General features: G+C 37.3%; 1 protein-coding gene across 2 annotated transcripts; it reads right to left on the reverse strand.

Moving 5' to 3' along the window:
• Nucleotides 1-13,576: 13,576 nt before the first annotated feature.
• Nucleotides 13,577-16,943, reverse strand: LOC110689162 (ruvB-like protein 1). 2 transcript variants are annotated; one of them, XM_021865890.1, is made up of 3 exons: nt 16,694-16,943; nt 15,735-15,900; nt 13,577-13,918 (listed from the first exon to the last, which is right to left on the reverse strand). In XM_021865890.1, the coding sequence occupies exons 1-3, from the start codon at nt 16,725-16,727 to the stop codon at nt 13,699-13,701; spliced, it is 420 nt and encodes a 139-aa protein (XP_021721582.1). In that variant the 5' UTR covers nt 16,728-16,943; the 3' UTR covers nt 13,577-13,698. The 2 variants fall into 2 exon arrangements, with proteins under 2 accessions (XP_021721582.1, XP_021721583.1); XM_021865891.1 differs by having other exon boundaries at nt 13,578-13,948.
• Nucleotides 16,944-18,365: the final 1,422 nt, after the last annotated feature.

The following is an 18,365-nucleotide window of genomic DNA, read 5'->3' on the forward strand; positions in this document are numbered from 1 at the left end:
CATTTTGTCTTGCTCAACGAGGAAATTTAAAACTTCTTCCCGTTTTCATATTTTTTCTTTTAGGGAAATTCAAAAACTTTTTCAAAATTCTCTCATTGAGGGAATTTCGAAAATAAAAGTTAAGTTTTCATGTATTTGTTTTTCGGGAGAAAGTCGGTACCCTCCACTCGTCTCATGACGGAAAATTTTTGCTTTTGCATTTTCGTGTTTGTGCACACACTCACCTAATACACATATACACACAATCACAAGTCATACACATGTCATGTCATGTCAAGTCAAGCTTGGTCAAGTCAGTTGGTCAAGTTAATCATAGTCTATATGAGTCCCTTGGCAAATTTTATTTTGCAGGTGTCATCTACAGCCCACGTATGGGGACAAGCGGACCATCTACAGCCCACGTTCAGGGACAAGTAAACCATCTACAACCCACGTTCGGGGACAAGCGAACCATTTACAGCCCACGTTCCGGGACAAGCGAACCATTTACAACCCACGTTCGGGGACAATCGAACCAACTATAGCCCACGTTCGGGGACAATCGAACCACCATCATTTCATGGCGCAAAGTTCTCGATACACAAAGACTTGCAATCTTATTAGACAAGTTTTCCCTCAAGCATGGAAAGTGTCATCCAGTTGAATGCTACCAAGCTCATTTGTCAATTTTCCTCATACATGGAAAGTATCTCAACAAATATCATCCGATGGATTCCTTCAAACAAAGGAACCTACCAAACTCATTTGTCACCGATACACTAGTGTCAGATACCATCGAACATATTTGTCATCGATACACTGGTGTTAGATACGCATTCTATCCTTTTACTCTTTTATCAGTAGAATTAATATTTTTCTACAGGTATCGGCGTATACATAGTGATTTAAGATCGCAGAACGTCTTAAATAATTTTCCGTCCCTATTGACTACTTTGACTATCGTTTTTGAAACTGACGTTTCTACAAACACATTCAAAGTGGGGGCTTCTGTAGACACCTAAAAATGTCTCCCTAAAACCAAAGTCCATGATGAACAAGCTTTCATCGCCATTATTGGTCGGGTTGAGTATTTAATTTTGGAGTGCTTAAATCCATATTTCTATTTCATAAACCAAACCAATTCATAGACCATTTCCCTAAACCATAACTTATTTCGTGTCTTTAAACCCAAAATAATTCATTTTTTATCCTTTAAAATCATTCATTTCGTGTCATTTTATAAAAACGTTTAGATCAGTTTATTTTGGTCCATAATCTGGGCCAATGTTTGAAAATTTGGATGGGGCTTGAAGAGCTTTCCAACGATATATTATAATCCCAAATCTGACTTATAATGAATAAGTTATGGTCAAAATACTAAACTGAGCCCAAATCGAACATAAGTCCGCCTTATTTATGACCAAATGATCATGTGGAGGGTCCAAAGGATTTAATCCCATTCCTAAACCAATTAGGATTAAACAGAAACTTCTATAAGTTTCTAAAAAATCTTAATTATCCTTTTTGAAAAGATAAGATTAAAGTGTTTGAAATTATATTGAATAAAACTTTTCTTTTTGAAAGTCCTATTTCTATTCAAATTGAAAGACATTCAAAGATAGTCAGATATTATTTTCGTGCCTCTTAGTTTTTATTTAAATATTATATGGTTGGATAGCCCTTGAAATTATCTTTCCAAAGATATATTATAATATTAATTCCGAGCTATAAGAAAAAAGATATAAAAGAAATACGAAACTCTATCCAAAACTAAAACCGTCCCACTATTTCAGCCATATATTATTTTCTACAAAATATTTTAATCTGATTCTAATTGGGATAGAACGTAAACTTCAATATCTTTCCAACGACGTATTATTTGTCTTATTCCGATTTTTGGATCAAAAGATATGATAAAAACAAAAACCGCAAAAACTGCTGTCTATCGCAAGAGTATTATTCCAATTCGAATTCTTTTCTATTCTTAATTCTTAGACCCTTCTTTTTTCATTATAAATAGAGGCCATATTTCCCATTTTTCTATCATCAATAAGCTAGATCATCAAATCATTATCTTCTCCCTCTTTAGCCTAAACACTAGCCTCCCTATTCTTTCACTATTCCTTCCTTTAAGCACTCCAAGGAGTGCATACAATACCTGAACTTCTATACTTTAACCAAGGCGTGATAGGTAGAATTAACTGAGGGTTTGGACAAAATCAACTCTACTTTTAATTAATTTAATTTCCAATTGATTTATATATTTATTGAAGTTACTAACAGTTTATTCATGATGTAGCAATTCAAGGAAACGCGGAAAGTGAGTAATTAATCACTTAATTACTCTTATTTTTATTCTTGATGCTAGTATTATGATTACGTTTATTTTATTTGATTTGACCAACAATTTATTGTTGAATTTCTTCCAATATTAATGTTTATTCTATTGTTAATTATGATCACCATATTTCATGTTAAAGGGAATATGTAATTGAAAATCACGCCTAATAAGATAATTTGGACAACCGGTTTACGATCCTTTTTAATCTTGTTATTTAATCAAGTGATCACGATATTTTAGAATTATATTTTGCATTAATATTTAAACAATTTATCCTAATAATAGTTTGGAGCTAATTGAATCTTTGTTTGTATGCCTTTGAGATCGCAGGAATCACTTTTCACAATAAGAATCGAGTAGAGGCCAATACGGGCTAATGTGACTCCATGACTCACTCCGTACCATCATCCCCGATCCTCCTTTTATGGTTTCGAACCATATGGAGTTAGTAATCTTATGGATTATGAATGGGGTGTAACCTTCACGGGTCAATCGTTATCCCTTTATCGTGGTTGTGATATGTCCAATTTATATAGTGTTTTACCCCAATCCCGTGGTCATAATTAGTAGTGTTTTTGGCTCTTTAGGGCCACTTTTGTTACTAATTTGTGTTCTCTAGTGTTTTCGTAGTTTTAGTTGAGTTTTACAGGAAATTGCACTTTTGGAGCATTTTCCCGGGTTTTCATGGATCGACTACGGAAGCTAGGACACGACCACTCTTGAAGCCCAGGATCGGTGAGAGCAGGTGATTAAGGGCTCGGTATGTGATACCGGGGCTATTGGATCGATTAATCAAGACCCGATGAGGAAATCCAGATTGGGCCGAGGAATCGAGCCCAATCGAAATCCAAGCCTCGAAGAAGAAGTCGGGCCTGATCGGGCAAGCATACGCCCGATCAGGCGGATGCGCGCATAAGCACCGTTAAGGAAGAAGCGCGCCCGATCGGGTGAGCGTAAGCTTGATCGGGCGCGGCATACCAAGCATGGGCAAGTAAAAAAGCGGTCCCGATCAGGCGGCCCTTCGCCCGATCGGGCGCGTGTTTTTCTTAGGAGATGATTAGTTTTGTTTTAATTTTTTTTTGAGGAATGTTTAAGTACGAATTATGTACGTAAATTCTGATTACCTTCTCTTTTAGATTTTCTCTCTCTACTTAGTTTTTAGATTAATTCTCTCTCTTATAATTTTGTTCTCAATCTATTCTTAATCCAGATTTCTTTTGGTAACTATTTCTCTTCTCTTAATCTTAGTTGTTTACTTTATTCCTTTGATCATGTCTTGTTTTATTACTTTGATTAGTTTAGTTTCTATTATGTGTGAGTAGTTTTATTTTTAGGGTTTATGGGGATCCATAAATAATATGAAGGGGTGATTTATTGTTGTTGATTGTCAATGCTAGGTTAATTTCCTATTGATTTATTTAATGCTCTGTGATTAGATTAGGCCTGATCTTTTATGCATGAGTTTGACGATATTGTTTCGAGATTCGACAGATGAGAATTGATGTTTAGGTCTAGTTTCAATAGGCAGGTTAATTTATAAATGGTTAGGTCGAGATTCGAAAGATGAGATTTAATACCGGTAAATTAATTGTGTGATTATAATACGTAGCGAAAGTCCTTTATAATATGATTAATGTATGCATTGATGAATGATTATTATATTCTACCCTGAAATATTATTTATTGGTGAACCTATGCCCTAGATCCTTTTATATGTTGTTTTCTCCCTATTCTTAACCTTCGTAGTTTAGTCTCATATTCAACTCATATATTGGTTACCTAACAACCTAGATTATATTAGTTAATTAGGAATAGAAAGACTCGTTTCTCTGTGGATTCGACCCTACTTCCCTATCTACATTAGTTAGAGGATTTAGGAATTACTTTTGATTTGGGGATACGACTTTGCCCTGTCAAAATTTGGCGCCGTTGCCGGGGAAACGGTTTTGTTTTTATTTTTGATTATTTTTGTAGTCTAGGTTATTTCTTTTTGTCTCAGAGAAAGTTAGTTCTTTGAGGCAAATCTCATATTTGCTTTTAGTTTTTTTTGTTTATGCCTAGGTGTTCCAGATCAAGGTACATCCCATTCGATCCTGAGATCGAACGATCCTTCCATTGACAAAAGAACCTTTACAAGCAAATTCCGGCGGACTCTGGTGATAATAATAATCACCGCGATCCTCCAACTGGTTCTAGCGATTCAGAGGTATCATCAGATACATAATCAGAGATGACGGCTCCAAAGAAGCTTAGTGATTACTCACAACTAAAGCTTACAGATTTTCCACATCTCACCCCTACTCCGGCTCTTGATGGGGTACAATTTGAAATTAAACCTCAATTTATAACGATGATAGACAGGAAGCAATTCAGTGGAGCTAAGGGTGAAGACCCAAATCTTCACATTGCAGACTATTGTCAATATTGTAATACCATCAGGCAAGCCGGGGTCACTCAAGACCAAATCAGGGAGTTTCTCTTTCCCTTCTCTTTAACTGGAAATGTTAAATTGTGGTTTAATGGCTTAAATAGAACTGCACTTGGTATAACTGACTGGGAAACTCTAGTTTTGAATTTTTATAACAAGTATTATCCTGCAGAGAGAACAGCCGTACTACGGAGTGCAATTCAGAACTTTTCCCAAGAAGCCGATGAATCTTTATATGAGGCTTGGGAGAGGTTCAAGGACCTACAAAGAGAATGCCCCCACCACAATTTAGCACAATGGCAGTTAATCCAAGCCTTTTATAACGGCATTGGAAATTCTTCTAGAATAATTTTGGATTTTGCAGGTAGTGGGAGATTTATGAATCTTAATGTTGATGATGCAGGTCAGGTTATTGAAGATATGGTGATACATAATTCCCAATATGGGAATCCTAGAGGATTTACTAACAAGGGGAAGCATAGTGTTGACTTTGTATCCTTTTTGCAAGCTCAATTGACCTCTATCTGCCAAAAATTAGATAATCTTAGCACTGCTAATGTAGCTAATGTTTCTGCAATTAATAATAATGCTAATGAGGCTTTCTGTGAAAATTGTGGAATTTTAGGTCATTGGGAACAAGATTGCAAGAGTTCCGTGGAGCAAGTTAATGCCTTTCAAGCTTATAGGCAGAATAACCCATACTCCAACACCTACAATCCTGGGTATCAGAATCATCCGTACCTTTCCTACCGGAGTACTAATGTTCAAAATCCACCACCACAAGAACCACAGGCGCCACAGCAACAGCAGCAGAAATATTACCATCCCAATGCTGGCAAAAAAAAACCAACCACAACAATCCTCCTCATCTTCCGACCCTTCTTTGGTGGAAATTAGAGCGATGTTGGTTAATATGCAGAAGCACATGGAGAGTAGAGATGCGCAAATTGATGCAATTCTAGCACATAATAAAATTTTAGATAATCAAATTGCGCAACTTTCCGCTACTCTACAAGCCCGCCAACAGGGAGCTCTGCCAGCACAGCCGACCAGGCCTATATATCAAGCCTATGCAATTACTCTAAGGAGTGGTTCAAACTATGAAGGCCCCCTTATGCCCAGAGTTGATGAACCTGTTTTATTAAATAATGCTAATCTTGATTCCATTAAACCTAACAATGTAGTTAATAGCCCTTCAGGGCTAAAGCATAGTACTAACATATCTAATTCTACATTGCAGGGTACGACTCCAGAGAAGGTGGCCACTCCAGATAAAAGCAACAATGCTCCAAAGCCAATTATCAAACTTCCATTCCCTAATCGTCAACTGAAAACAAATTTGGATAAGCAGTTTGGTAAGTTCTTGGAGATGGTGAAAGGTTTGAAGGTAACAGTTCCCTTCACTGAATTAATCACACAAATTCCTTCATATGCAAAATTTATGAAAGAAATATTGACAAGGAAAAGGTCTATTAGTGAGGTGGAGGCAGTAGTTTTCACTGCAGAATGTAGTGCCGTACTTCAGAATAAATCTCCACCTAAATTAAAATATTCGGGTAGTTTTTCTATCCCTTGTCATATTGGCAATCTAATGATTTATAATGCATTGTGTGATTTGGGTGCTAGCGTTAGTGTCATGCCATTATCTGTATGTTCCAAGTTGAATATGGATAAATTAAAATCTACTAATACTCTACAAATGGCCGACCGTTCTTTCAAATACCCCTTAGGTGTTTTAGAGGATGTCCCCCTTAGAGTAGGTAAATTTTATATACCTGTTGATTTTGTTGTTCTTGATATGGCTGAGGATATGCAAACCCCAATTATTTTGGGTAGACCATTCCTTAACACTGCAGGAGCAATCATAGATGTGAGAAGTGGTAAGTTAATACTATCAGTAGGGGATGATAAAATTGTTTTTAATCTTAATAATACCCCTAAAAGCCCCATGACAGAGGAGAAATGCTTTAGTGTTAATGTGGTTGAGAATTATTCTAACAAGCCTCAAGCTCTTGAAAAAGATCTCTTGGAGGCGGTATCTTGTGTTGCATCCCTTTCAGATGAGATAGACAAATGGCAAAAGGAAGTAGATGCAATAGATAGAGCACTCTACACTGTTGGTCTTGGTTTTGAGGACGAAAAGGTGGAATCGATCAAGCAAGTTGTGCAATTTGAGCCTACGACAAGTGTTTTTCCAGATCGAGTTGCAAGTGTTAATTGCAATAACAATTTGAAGCAACTCTCGATCAAAGAAGTATCTTTAGTGCGTAGCATTGAAGACCCCCCAATCCAAGTCAAGGAGGATCCACCAGACAAAGTGAATTGGCGTCCCACAGGGCATGTTAGGAAGCCGCGTCGTAGCCAAAACACCACTAGACCGGGTGAGAAACCGCCCGATCAAGCGTTTGGCCAAGGGTCCTAGTTATTTTACTTGGTAAGAAGGTCATGCGGGACCTAGATAAACCAGCGCTTTGCGGGAGGCAACCCGTATTTCTTGCTTTCTAGATTAAATTTTCCCTTATTTTTTTTATTTCTTTTATAGAGGTGAGGAGAGTGAATTTTACCTTTCATGAGTGTTTTGTACAGGTTTTAGATCACAAAGTACGGAGGTTTCAAGAGAAAAAGGCGAAGAAAGAGAAGCTCCAGGATTGGGTACGGGCCCAATCGGGCGAGGCTAGCCCGATCAGGCGCGCACCTAAGGGTCAGATTTGAGGAATATTTTTCCCGATCGGGCGCGCAATATTGATTTTATCGGAGCTTAATTTTGCCCGATCGGGCGCGCAAGTGAGGGAAGAAATCAAGGGAAATTTCGCCCGATTGGGCGGAATTTTGGAGAAATTGAGTGCCACAAAAAGAAATATCGGGCGAAGCTCGCCCGATCGGGCGAGCAAATGGCGATTTCCAGGTCCGAGTTCGCAGCGCACTTTGCAATTCCGCATACACTACCTTCGCCCGATCTGGCGAGGCTTGCCCGATCGGGCGCGCCTATTTTGTCCGGAGGATTTATCCTCCTTCTCCCTTTCTCTTTTCTTTTTCTTTCTTACTTCTTCTTTCTCATTCACACTTTCTCTCTCTAAAACCTCCATTTTCAAACCTTCAACTTTAGTCTCTTTTCAAGATCTCCTCAAATTCACCCATCAAAATCTCAAAATTTTTACATATTCTTAATCCTCACACCTTCATCTACTTTTTCCACCCACTTTCTCCCACTTTCTCTCATAAATTCTTCTAACCCTTAGAGAGAGAAAGCTTCAAATACCCAATTTTCCACCTACATATGGCTTCAAAGCGTTCTAGACAACAACGGGGCGAAAGTTCAAGGCAACAACAACCAATGGTCAACCCGGAGATTTAAGTACCGGGATGGGAGGAGGTTGTTATCACCTTGGAGGAACAACGGGCTAGGATGCTAAATCTCATCGATAGACAGGTAATCTCAACCCGCTTTTTTCATCATCCTACATTATCTAGACTAGGTCTTGATAAATATGTGGAAAAATTGTTTAAGGGTATAGGCATGAGTGGTTTCTTTCAAATGTTCCATGATACATATGATTATTTAACATTAGAATTTATCTCTAGTTTTAATGTTATTAAGATGAATGCTATAATAACTCATGTGCAATTCCGATTATTGAACAACGATGTGCGTTTAACTCTTAAAGAATTTGGGAAGTTGTTTGAATTAAAATCGGATAAACCAATCGAACCCTCCCAAGACCACATTGTCGTGGTCTACAAGAGACTCACTGGGGAGGGTTTGGCTAACCTCCAACACGCCAAAGGGACGTGGATTCAACATCCCGTCCCAAAGTTTTGGCAAAGATTTGCTGGCCTCACTATTTTTGGGAGGCATGAACCGACAAATGTGAGGAGGGATGAATTAGAATTATTGGCATCCTATGTAATCCATAATGCTGAAAAATTGAACATACCCCATAGGATAGCCAATCACTTCCAAAGGGCGGCCAATGCGGCCGAAGCGGGTAGGTCTAGGGCACCTATTTATTTTGGGGGGTTTAGTGACCCATATTGCCATAAAACACCTAGGTTGGAACCCAGATGGGCATAGGAAAGTAGTAGGCTCAAACCTCATGGACCTAGCCTATTTAGGGAGCCTAAATTGGGTGCAACCCGTGGGAGGTGACACTTGGTGGATAGTCCACCGACAATTGGGTAGGAGAGACCAAGCCTTTACCTTACCCAACCCCGCCTTGACCAAATTTGAGAAGGGGAAGCCTTCTTACACATTGAGATTAACGGTCAAGGCGAGGTTCAAGCACCTCACCCTTCACCACAACCCCACCAATCACCCCAAGACTAATCCCCCCCCCCCACACCATTCACCACACTACCCACCACCTCCACCCTTCACCTATGGCATACCCACTTCCTCGATCGATTATAACGTCGACCCCAATGCCCCCATGAATTTTCGGCTTTTAGAAGCCAACTAGACCGTATAGAGATGGGGCAAGGGAGAGTAGAGGGCATGATGCAAAACCTAGATTCTAGGTTAAGCACCTTGGATGGTCGGGTAGGTTACATAGAGAGGAACCTTGGAAGGGGTCTATACCCTATGTACGATGACTATGCACGCCGAGGGGCTATCCCCCCCGAGGCATTAGTTCCCGACTAGTTCCAATACCCCCAAGGAGGGTATTCCACCCCCAAAGAATTTGGTACTTATGTGGACTACTCTTCAGTCCATGGATATGGGGGTGATGCTCCTCTTGGGGGTATGGGGGGAAATGTGAACCCTAACTACTTTGCAGGTGGTTCGGGTTATGGTGGTGCTGGAACGAGCCAAGGTGGTGCCGGCTCGAGCTATGGAGGAGGGTATGAGAGGATGGATGATGATGAGGAGTAGCTTCTCCTATCTACCTTCCCAAGTCAATGAGGGCATTGCTTGATTTGGCTTGGGGGGGAGATTTCTTGTATATGGTAACTCTCTTTCTCTCTTCTCTATTTATTGCTTTCCTAGTGTAGTTTTTTATTGCTTTCCTTATTAAAAAATACAAAAAAATTTTAAAAAACAAAAAAAATTCAAAAATACGTTCCAATGAATTGTAAATCATGCTTCCCTGTGTCCCATACTTAGAAAATATTGTTTTGATTCTTGGTATATGATAATGAGATTTGTGAATTTGTTGATCATGATTTGAAGTTTAATTGTTTAGATTCCTAAACATGCGTCAATTTTGCCAACTATTTGTGAATATAGTTCTTGACTAGTTGATTTGGTTAGGAATGTGTGTTAGTTCCTGGTATGTCAATGAATTTGAGTATTGGTCTACAACTATTAGTAATGTTTATATAGCTCAATATTATGCACATCGAGGAGGACGAAGGCATTTGTTCTTTTAGGAAGCCTTCAGATGATATTAGATACATTTGTTCCCTTCTTGCTACCCATGTTGTTGCTTGTGCCCTTTTATTGTTTATTTAGCCACATTACAAGCCTATATGAGCCCCATTGGTTACTAGTCCCAAGCTTGGCTTGGGGGAGCTATTAGTTGGTGAGGTGAGGGATTTGTGGTGTGCACATTATTTGCACAATGTGGGAATAAAAGAAGAGTAATTGTTCTTTGATATTATGATTGGAAAATATTGATGTTTTGTGTTACAAAGTTGAAAATTTCCAATATGAGGTAAAAAGAAAAAAAAAAGAGCAAAGAAGAAAAAAATTGTTTCATATGTTCAAATGTTCTATTTGAAGGTTGTTCAAGAAAAAAAAAAAAGAAAAGTTCAAAAGAAAAAAAGAGTTCAAGTTTGAAAAAAAAGAAAGAAGAAGAATAAGTGGTTCAAAGTTTGTTTTATTTCACTCTATTTTATATTATCATATTTTGTGAGTGAATATGTAAGTGTTGAGATTGTGTTGTATATATGATTATTTGGTGAACTTTTGTGGAGTTGAGTTGTGATTGGAGATGATTTGGTCATCACTTGTTGTGACCTTGGGTTTTATTAGGATATGGCTCCCTTTAGCATGGCTTTACTCTCACATTTTCCTAAATTTATCCTACCCTTTACCCTAGCCTTACATTACAAGCTTTAAAGACCTTTCGACCTTTGTGCATAGAGTTGTATGAATGTGAAAGTGTTGTTTATCAATGCAAGTTATGATTTGACATATTGCGAGTCGACTAGTAGGTTGAGCGTTCATTGTTTTAAACACACGAGAGTGTGAGATGGGAGAACATTGTTCACAAATAAAGGGGTTGGTTGGAGAGCGATCGAGTACATCTTTTACTCGCCACATAAATGAGAGTTGAGTGCGTGAGCACTAGTCTTGAATTCTATATGCTCATGTGGTTTGCTTTACTTGACAATTGTTGGGGATAAAGGATGATTAGATGAATGAGATTGATTGACATTGAAGCATGTTCATTAGATTTATCTTGAATCGTTTGTGCTTGATTTTGTTTATTGGGATGAGGCATGTTTTATTGTTCATTGATGAGCTCTTTGCTTAGGGACAAGCAAATGTTTGGCTTGGGGGAGTTTGATATGTCCAATGTATATAGTGTTTTACCCCCGTCCCGTGGTCATAATTAGTAGTGTTTTTGGCTCTTTAGGGCCACTTTTATTACTAATTTGTGTTCTATAGTGTTTTCGTAGTTTTAGTTGAGTTTTACAGGAAATTGCACTTTTGGAGCATTTTCCCGGATTTTCATGGATCGACTACGGAAGCTAGAAGGACACGACCACTCTTGAAGCCCAGGATCGGTGAGAGCCGGTGATTAAGGGCTCGGTATGTGATACCGGGGCTATTGGATCGATTAATCAAGACCCGATGAGGAAATCCAGATTGGGTCGAGGAATCGAGCCCAATCGAAATCCAAGCCTCGAAGAAGAAGCCGGGCCCGAACGGGAAAGCATACGCCCGATCGGGCGGATGCGCGCATAAGCACCTTCAAGGAAAAAGCGCGCCCGATCGGGTGAGTGTAAGCTCGATCGGGCGCGGCATACCAAGCATGGGCAAGTAAAAAGGCGTGCCCGATCGGGCGGCTCTTCGCCCGTTCGGGCGCGTGTTTTTCTTAGGAGATGATTAGTTTTGTTTTAATTTTTGTTTGAGGAATGTTTAAGTACGAATTATGTACGTAAATTTTGATTACCTTCTCTTTTAGATTTTCTCTCTCTACTTAGTTTTTAGATTAATTCTCTCTCTTATGCTTTTGTTCTTAATCTATTCTTGATCCAGATTTCTTTTGGTAACTATTTCTCTTGTCTTAATCTTAGTTGTTTACTTTATTCCTTTGATCATGTCTTGTTTTATTACTTTGATTAGTTTAGTTTCTATTATGTGTGAGTAGTTTTATTTCTAGGGTTTATGGGAATCCATAAATAATATGAAGGGGTGATTTATTGTTGTTGATTGTCAATGCTAGGTTAATTTCCTATTGATTGATTTAATGCTCTGTGACTAGATTAGGCCTGATCTTTTATGCATGAGTTTGACGATATTGTTTCGAGATTCGACAGATGAGAATTGATGTTTAGGTCTAGTTTCAATAGGCAGGTTAATTTATAAATGGTTAGGTCGAGATTCGAAAGATGAGATTTAATACCGGTAAATTAATTGTGTGATTATAATACGTAGCGAAAACCCTTTATAATCTGACTAATGTATGCATTGATGAATGATTATTATATTCTAACTTGAAATATTATTTATTGGTGAACCTATGCCCTAGATCCTTTTATATATTGTTTTCTTCCTATTCTTAACCTTCGTAGTTTAGTCTCATATTCAACTTATATATTGGTTACCTAATAATCTAGATTATATTAGTTAATTAGGAATAGAAAGACTTGTTTCTCTGTGGATTCGACCCTACTTCCCTATCTACATTAGTTAGAGGATTTGAGAATTACTTTTGATTTGGGGATACGACTTTACCCTGTCAGGTTGCCTTAAATGATCCGTGAATGGTTTACAAGTTCCTTAAAAACTTGTTGGAGGCTCCCTACTTTCTTTGTCCCAAATAATATATGTTAATTCCCTCTTCCTATGAGTGCCAAGCATATTCACAACATGCTTAACGTAGGCGCACTTCAAACAAAGCCTACAATCATACTTGATCAACTTATCATCACTGTAGGGAATATTTCAAGCATTACCCAAAACTTGAACCCCACTGTGATCATACACTTAAGCATGGTGGCGTCCAAAGTGAAGGAAGCTAGAGTAAAAGTGTCGCCAACAAGTTTTAGGAACTTGTAAACCGTTCACAAGGTGAAGCTTACACCCCTTAACGATCCAGGAGATCGTTAACTCCAATAGGTCTGGAACCATGATTAGTGTTCGGGGATAAAGGTACAAATCGATCCAATCTAAAAGAGAAAGAACCTGCCCTAATAATAGGCCTCTACTTTATTCTGCTCGTATTCCTATCCTAAGGTTAGGTAGATGTTGGTTGAAGAAAGAAAGGTCAATCGTTAGACGAAGCTATCAAGAAATGATTACATATTTGAAGGGTGAAAGGTGATATGATATGGCTACAAGGGCTGCCTCAAATCATTGGTATACCACTAGTAGAAAATTGTAAAAGGGCACCGGTTCAAACCCCCCCTATAGCACCGGTTTTGAACCGGTGTTTATGTGAGGGATGCCAAAAGGTGAAAGTTTTTGCCACCGGTTACCGGTGGCAATAACACAATTATTAGCACCGGTTCAGTTCAGAATCGATGCCAATAATATAATTTTTAGCACCGGTTCGGTTAAGAACCGGTGCCATTAATGCCCCAAATATATATATTATATATATATATATATTGCATTTTTTTGACTTAAATTGATACATAAACACTTATATATATATAAACTTATATTTTTTTTATTAATATAAAGCTGTAACATTACAATTTTAATTAAAAAAAAAAGAATATAGTTTTATATTGTAACAGATCGACTGTAATAATATTTACAACAGTAGCTTAGAGCAGATTAGCAACAGTGGCGTAGAGTATAGCAGCAGCATCTACAGGAGCATAGAAGCAGTAGCGTAGACCAGAAGAACAACAAGAGCATAGAAGCGGGCAGTAGCTGCAGCAGCAGCAGCCTTGCGAGGTAGCAGCTGCCTTGCGAGGTAGCAGCTGCCTTGCGAGGCAGTAGCTGCAGGGCAGCAGTAGCATCTTTAAATTTGTCAAAATCGCAGCTTGAACCCCTTAATTACCAAGTTAACATCCTGATCAGGCTTGAGAGAGCAGAGAGCTTTATTAAAAACTAAATGATAAAATTTCAATCTAATAAAAAGCTTAGTTTGTTACACTGCCTGAAAGTCTGCTTATAATCATAGATAATCATTTTTACGGAATAGGAGAAATTAAGGCGAAAATGTACTCTGTATTAGACTTAAAAAGACAATATAGCATTAGAATTCAATAATTCAATTCGGTCATTTAAATTTTGATTCTTTCTTTCTGTCTTTTGAAATATGCAGAAACTATGAATGTTATAACAAAATTTTGAGGCACAACTCAAAAAAAAAAAATTAATAATAAAAAAAAAACAGATGACAAAAATGAAAATTTTATAAGCAAATATGAAAGCAAAACAACACCAAATTCACAGTAGCGTAGAGCAGATTAGCAGCAGCGAGAGTATTACAACAGTGGCGTAGAGCATAGCAGCAGCATCAGGAGATCAGAACAGCAGCAGGGCATAGAAGCATGAAGCAGCAGCCTTGCGAGGCAGCGGCTAAACAGATCCAGGAATATAATGCATAAACAGAAGTCTACTTTTTCTCATATGCTTCTTTATTCTTTCAATTTTTTAATTTCATTTTACAAAAGTAGAATGTTCAATCATTTTATTGAATCTAAGTACTATGCCAACATTCTAAACTGAATTTTACCCACAATTCAACCAATAACAAGCATCAAAACCCACTACATACACTTAACATTATTTAAAAACAATCAAAGTCATATTGAAAATTAAAAAAATTACTGAGTCATGACTACTAGTGAGTTGTATTGTTGTAGTCCTATGAAAGTAAAAAAAAAAAAAAAAAAAAGAAAAAAAAATGGTGCAATTGTTAAGAGTCATGACTTGATTTTGATGAATGTTCTCTTTTGAACTCCACTTCCATATTTTACTCATTTAAATCCAAAAACCTGGGGCTCAAAATTTAAGGTTCTCCCATCTAGGCAAGTCACAATAGGGATCAAATACACATTTACACAAGCTTGAAACTAACACTTCCACATTTTATGACAAAGACGTAAAGCTGTTCATATATAGCTATAGTCGTCTTTTTATTAAGAACAGGAACTAATCTACAATTGTCCAATCTGTATATCACAGTAGTAAAATCACAAAACTTGACTCAATTTACTTATCATTCAAATTAATAAGGACACAAGAAAGTCTGTTATTACAGTGCTCATTTCTATAAATATTACAGTGCTCATCTTAAACCGAACGCCTACATAAGTTTGTTATGAGTAGCTACATAAACCTGATAACACGCACTCTAAAAAATACAGGACCTAAACCAACGGAAACAAAGAGTAATTCTAAAAAATTCATTCTAATACACATAACCTCAATTAACACACCAAGAACAAAGAGAAATCAATTATCATACCAATCAATCCACCAAAACAACTAAAAATATCATCTTTTCGAGATTTTTTCAAATCCAAGTAGCAAAATCATTATCATTACAAACAAAGCAATCATCCAACATAACAATCCCAAACAAAATCACGAAACAAAAATAGCTACTAGTATAATCGCACAAAATAAAATCACATTTGATACTAGTATACTCACAAAACCATTCCAAACAATCCCAAGCTGAATGAGAACAAAAAAAAAATCCAAAACACCTAAATTAAGCTCATAATTTGTCTCAATGAACTTAAGCTGAAGGAGAAACAAAAAAAAAAAAAAAAAAAAAAAAATCCAAAACACCCAAATTAAGCTAAAGGAGAACAAAAATAAATCCAAAACACCCAAATAATCACTTCACAAACCTGCACAATTTCCTTTTTTTTTGTTTTATTTTGTGAACTTCTCCTTTAGGAAGTGGGAAAGACTCCTTTGCCTCAAGGTCGAACTCTGTGGAAAAAGCATCACTTATTCCCACCCACTTAACTGCCCCATTGTTCGCTTCAATATAGATAACATTTCCGACAGCCACTTGCATCAACAAACAAAGATAAGAGATCTCAGAGTGTGTATTAATCAAAGACAAGAAGTAGTGTAGTTTTAATTAAACCTGGAGAGTAATACTAGCTTAAATTAAGCTCAAAAATAAAAACACCCAGATTAAGCTCATAATCCAAAATCAACCATATCTCAAAAACCCATCACAGTTCCACATTATAAGATTAAAGTACAATAATTCAATGAAAACCCATAAAATCCCAATCCAATCAGATCAACCCCAATCCCCGAAACCCAACAAACAAGACTAATTCCACAACTAATCAAAAACCCCATCAGATTAATTACCAAACAAAAATCAAAAAACAAAATAAACCATCATACTTCCAATAAAAAAAAAAGGAATGGCAGCAACACGAGTACACCCAACTTGGGTGGAAAATCTTTAATTTTGCATACCCAACTCAAACATAGAGTATAATCAATCAACAAAATTGCCAGAAATTGCAATAAAAATCACAATAAAATCGAAAATAAAACAACAATTTAATACAGAATTAGCAAGAAAATAATCATATTAAACCAATAACAAAGAATCGCAAAACAATTGAAAAAAAAGAGAAACCAAACCAAATATAGTGTGACAGGATTAATTGATTATATCAATTGACTTCAATAAACACTCACATTTTGAATAATTCGGCAAAAAAAATGGGTTTTCTACCTTGCATGTTATATCAGTCGACTCCCATAGTTGATTATATAAATTCATAGACTAATTCTTACCCAAAATTGTTAAGAAATTGAATTTGTAGAAGCGAATTACCTGGAATAAACGATGCTACAGTACTACCAACCATGTTAAACTGTTGAAGCCGCCGGAATAGAGAACCTTGTTTCGGATTTGATCAGGACGGCCACCGGAAAAGCAGATGTACGAGGGTAAGGTGGAGTAGAAATAAGAAACCCTAGATCTAGTTGAGGAGAGAGGAAAGAGAGAGAGAGAAGAGGGAGATCTTAGTTGAGGAGACAAGAGAAAGAAGAGAGAGAGAGAACTTGAGATTGAGGAAAGAGAAAGAAACAAGAGGGGCGGTTTTTTTTTTTTTACATTAATGAATTGCCACCGGTTTAAACCGGTGCCATTTCACCAATTTGGCACCGGTTTGGTTTGAACCGGTGGCATTTCTTTTATACTAATTCTGCCTAATTTTTTTTCCACCGGTTCTTAAAAACCGGTACCACTAACTCGGTGCCTATTTATGTTTTTCTACTACCTTGCGCTTAGTTTGGCATGATAATTTTTTTTTGGGCAATACAATGATCATATGTTAGGAAATAAATGTTCATTTTATTTAAAAAGTGAAGGGTAAAAATCAAACTCTAAGAAATAAATTTAAGGAGGATAAAGGGTGCCTATGCTAGACTTATTGGGGAAAGGGTTTGAAAAAAAAAAAAAAAAGCATGAAATCTTGGTGAGAAGCTTGCCTTGTGCATTTGTTTCATCATTACCCTCATTTTTTTTTGGTCAATCACATGACTCAAACTCGATTCAACATGCATGGATGGAAGAAGGTAAGAATAATGAAGGTTGTAATATGGATAAAGCATGTAGAGAATGGAAAGATGATGTAGATGGAGAGATATGAAAAAATTAGGAATAGAATGTACCCCCAACTCAAATGACGGAAAGAACCAACTCATGTATGAACCTAACACATGGTCATGGTGACATATACACAAAGTGTGTGCTACGACTAGTGAGCGTAGGTGACATGTTAAAACTCGTGTTATGACCATGTGGCTAGACTATGTGACTAGACTCGAGCAAAGACTAAGTTAAGACTTCATGTATATGCATTAAACTGGACAGGCTGTGGTATTTTAGTCATAACTTTTGATCTGCGACTCTGATTGGGATGAAACCAACGCCAAATTAAAGATAAAACTCGAGGCTATAGATCCATAGGTTTTATGACTCGTAGTTCTTCCTAAAACTCCGGCTATGACCAAAAAAAGTTGACACTTGTGCAGTATACGGGAATAAAAATCCGGGCTGACTTAAAGGAACTATGACTCGAGGTATATTTATTGGTTCCAATTAAATAATTAATTAATTAAGCAAAGCCCTTTAGTAATTGGTTAGTTTATTAAGACTTATTTACAAACATAAATCAAACCAAACAGTTAATTTAGTTACATAATAAGTATGCACAAGTAAGAGATGCACAAGTAGTCAAGGAGTCACAACATGGTGCAATGAGTTTGCAACCTAACCATGGCTCTAGTTCTTTAAAGTTCGGGATATGGGTTAGTCAAAGAGGGTCCATGGTTATGAGTCCGGATGCACCGCGCGGAAGCCTTACCTTTGGAAGAGTTGGCACGAGTGGATGGAACCCTGCGAGTTAAACTCGCTTCCATGGTTTGGTGAATTCAACATTCTCGGATGTACCCTTTGTTGCTTAGAGCGTTCAATCAGGTAGATGGAGCATGAATTCCTA

The sequence above is a fragment of the Chenopodium quinoa genome, unplaced genomic scaffold (assembly GCF_001683475.1).
Source record: "Chenopodium quinoa cultivar QQ74 unplaced genomic scaffold, ASM168347v1, whole genome shotgun sequence".
Classification (NCBI taxonomy): domain Eukaryota; kingdom Viridiplantae; phylum Streptophyta; class Magnoliopsida; order Caryophyllales; family Amaranthaceae; genus Chenopodium; species Chenopodium quinoa.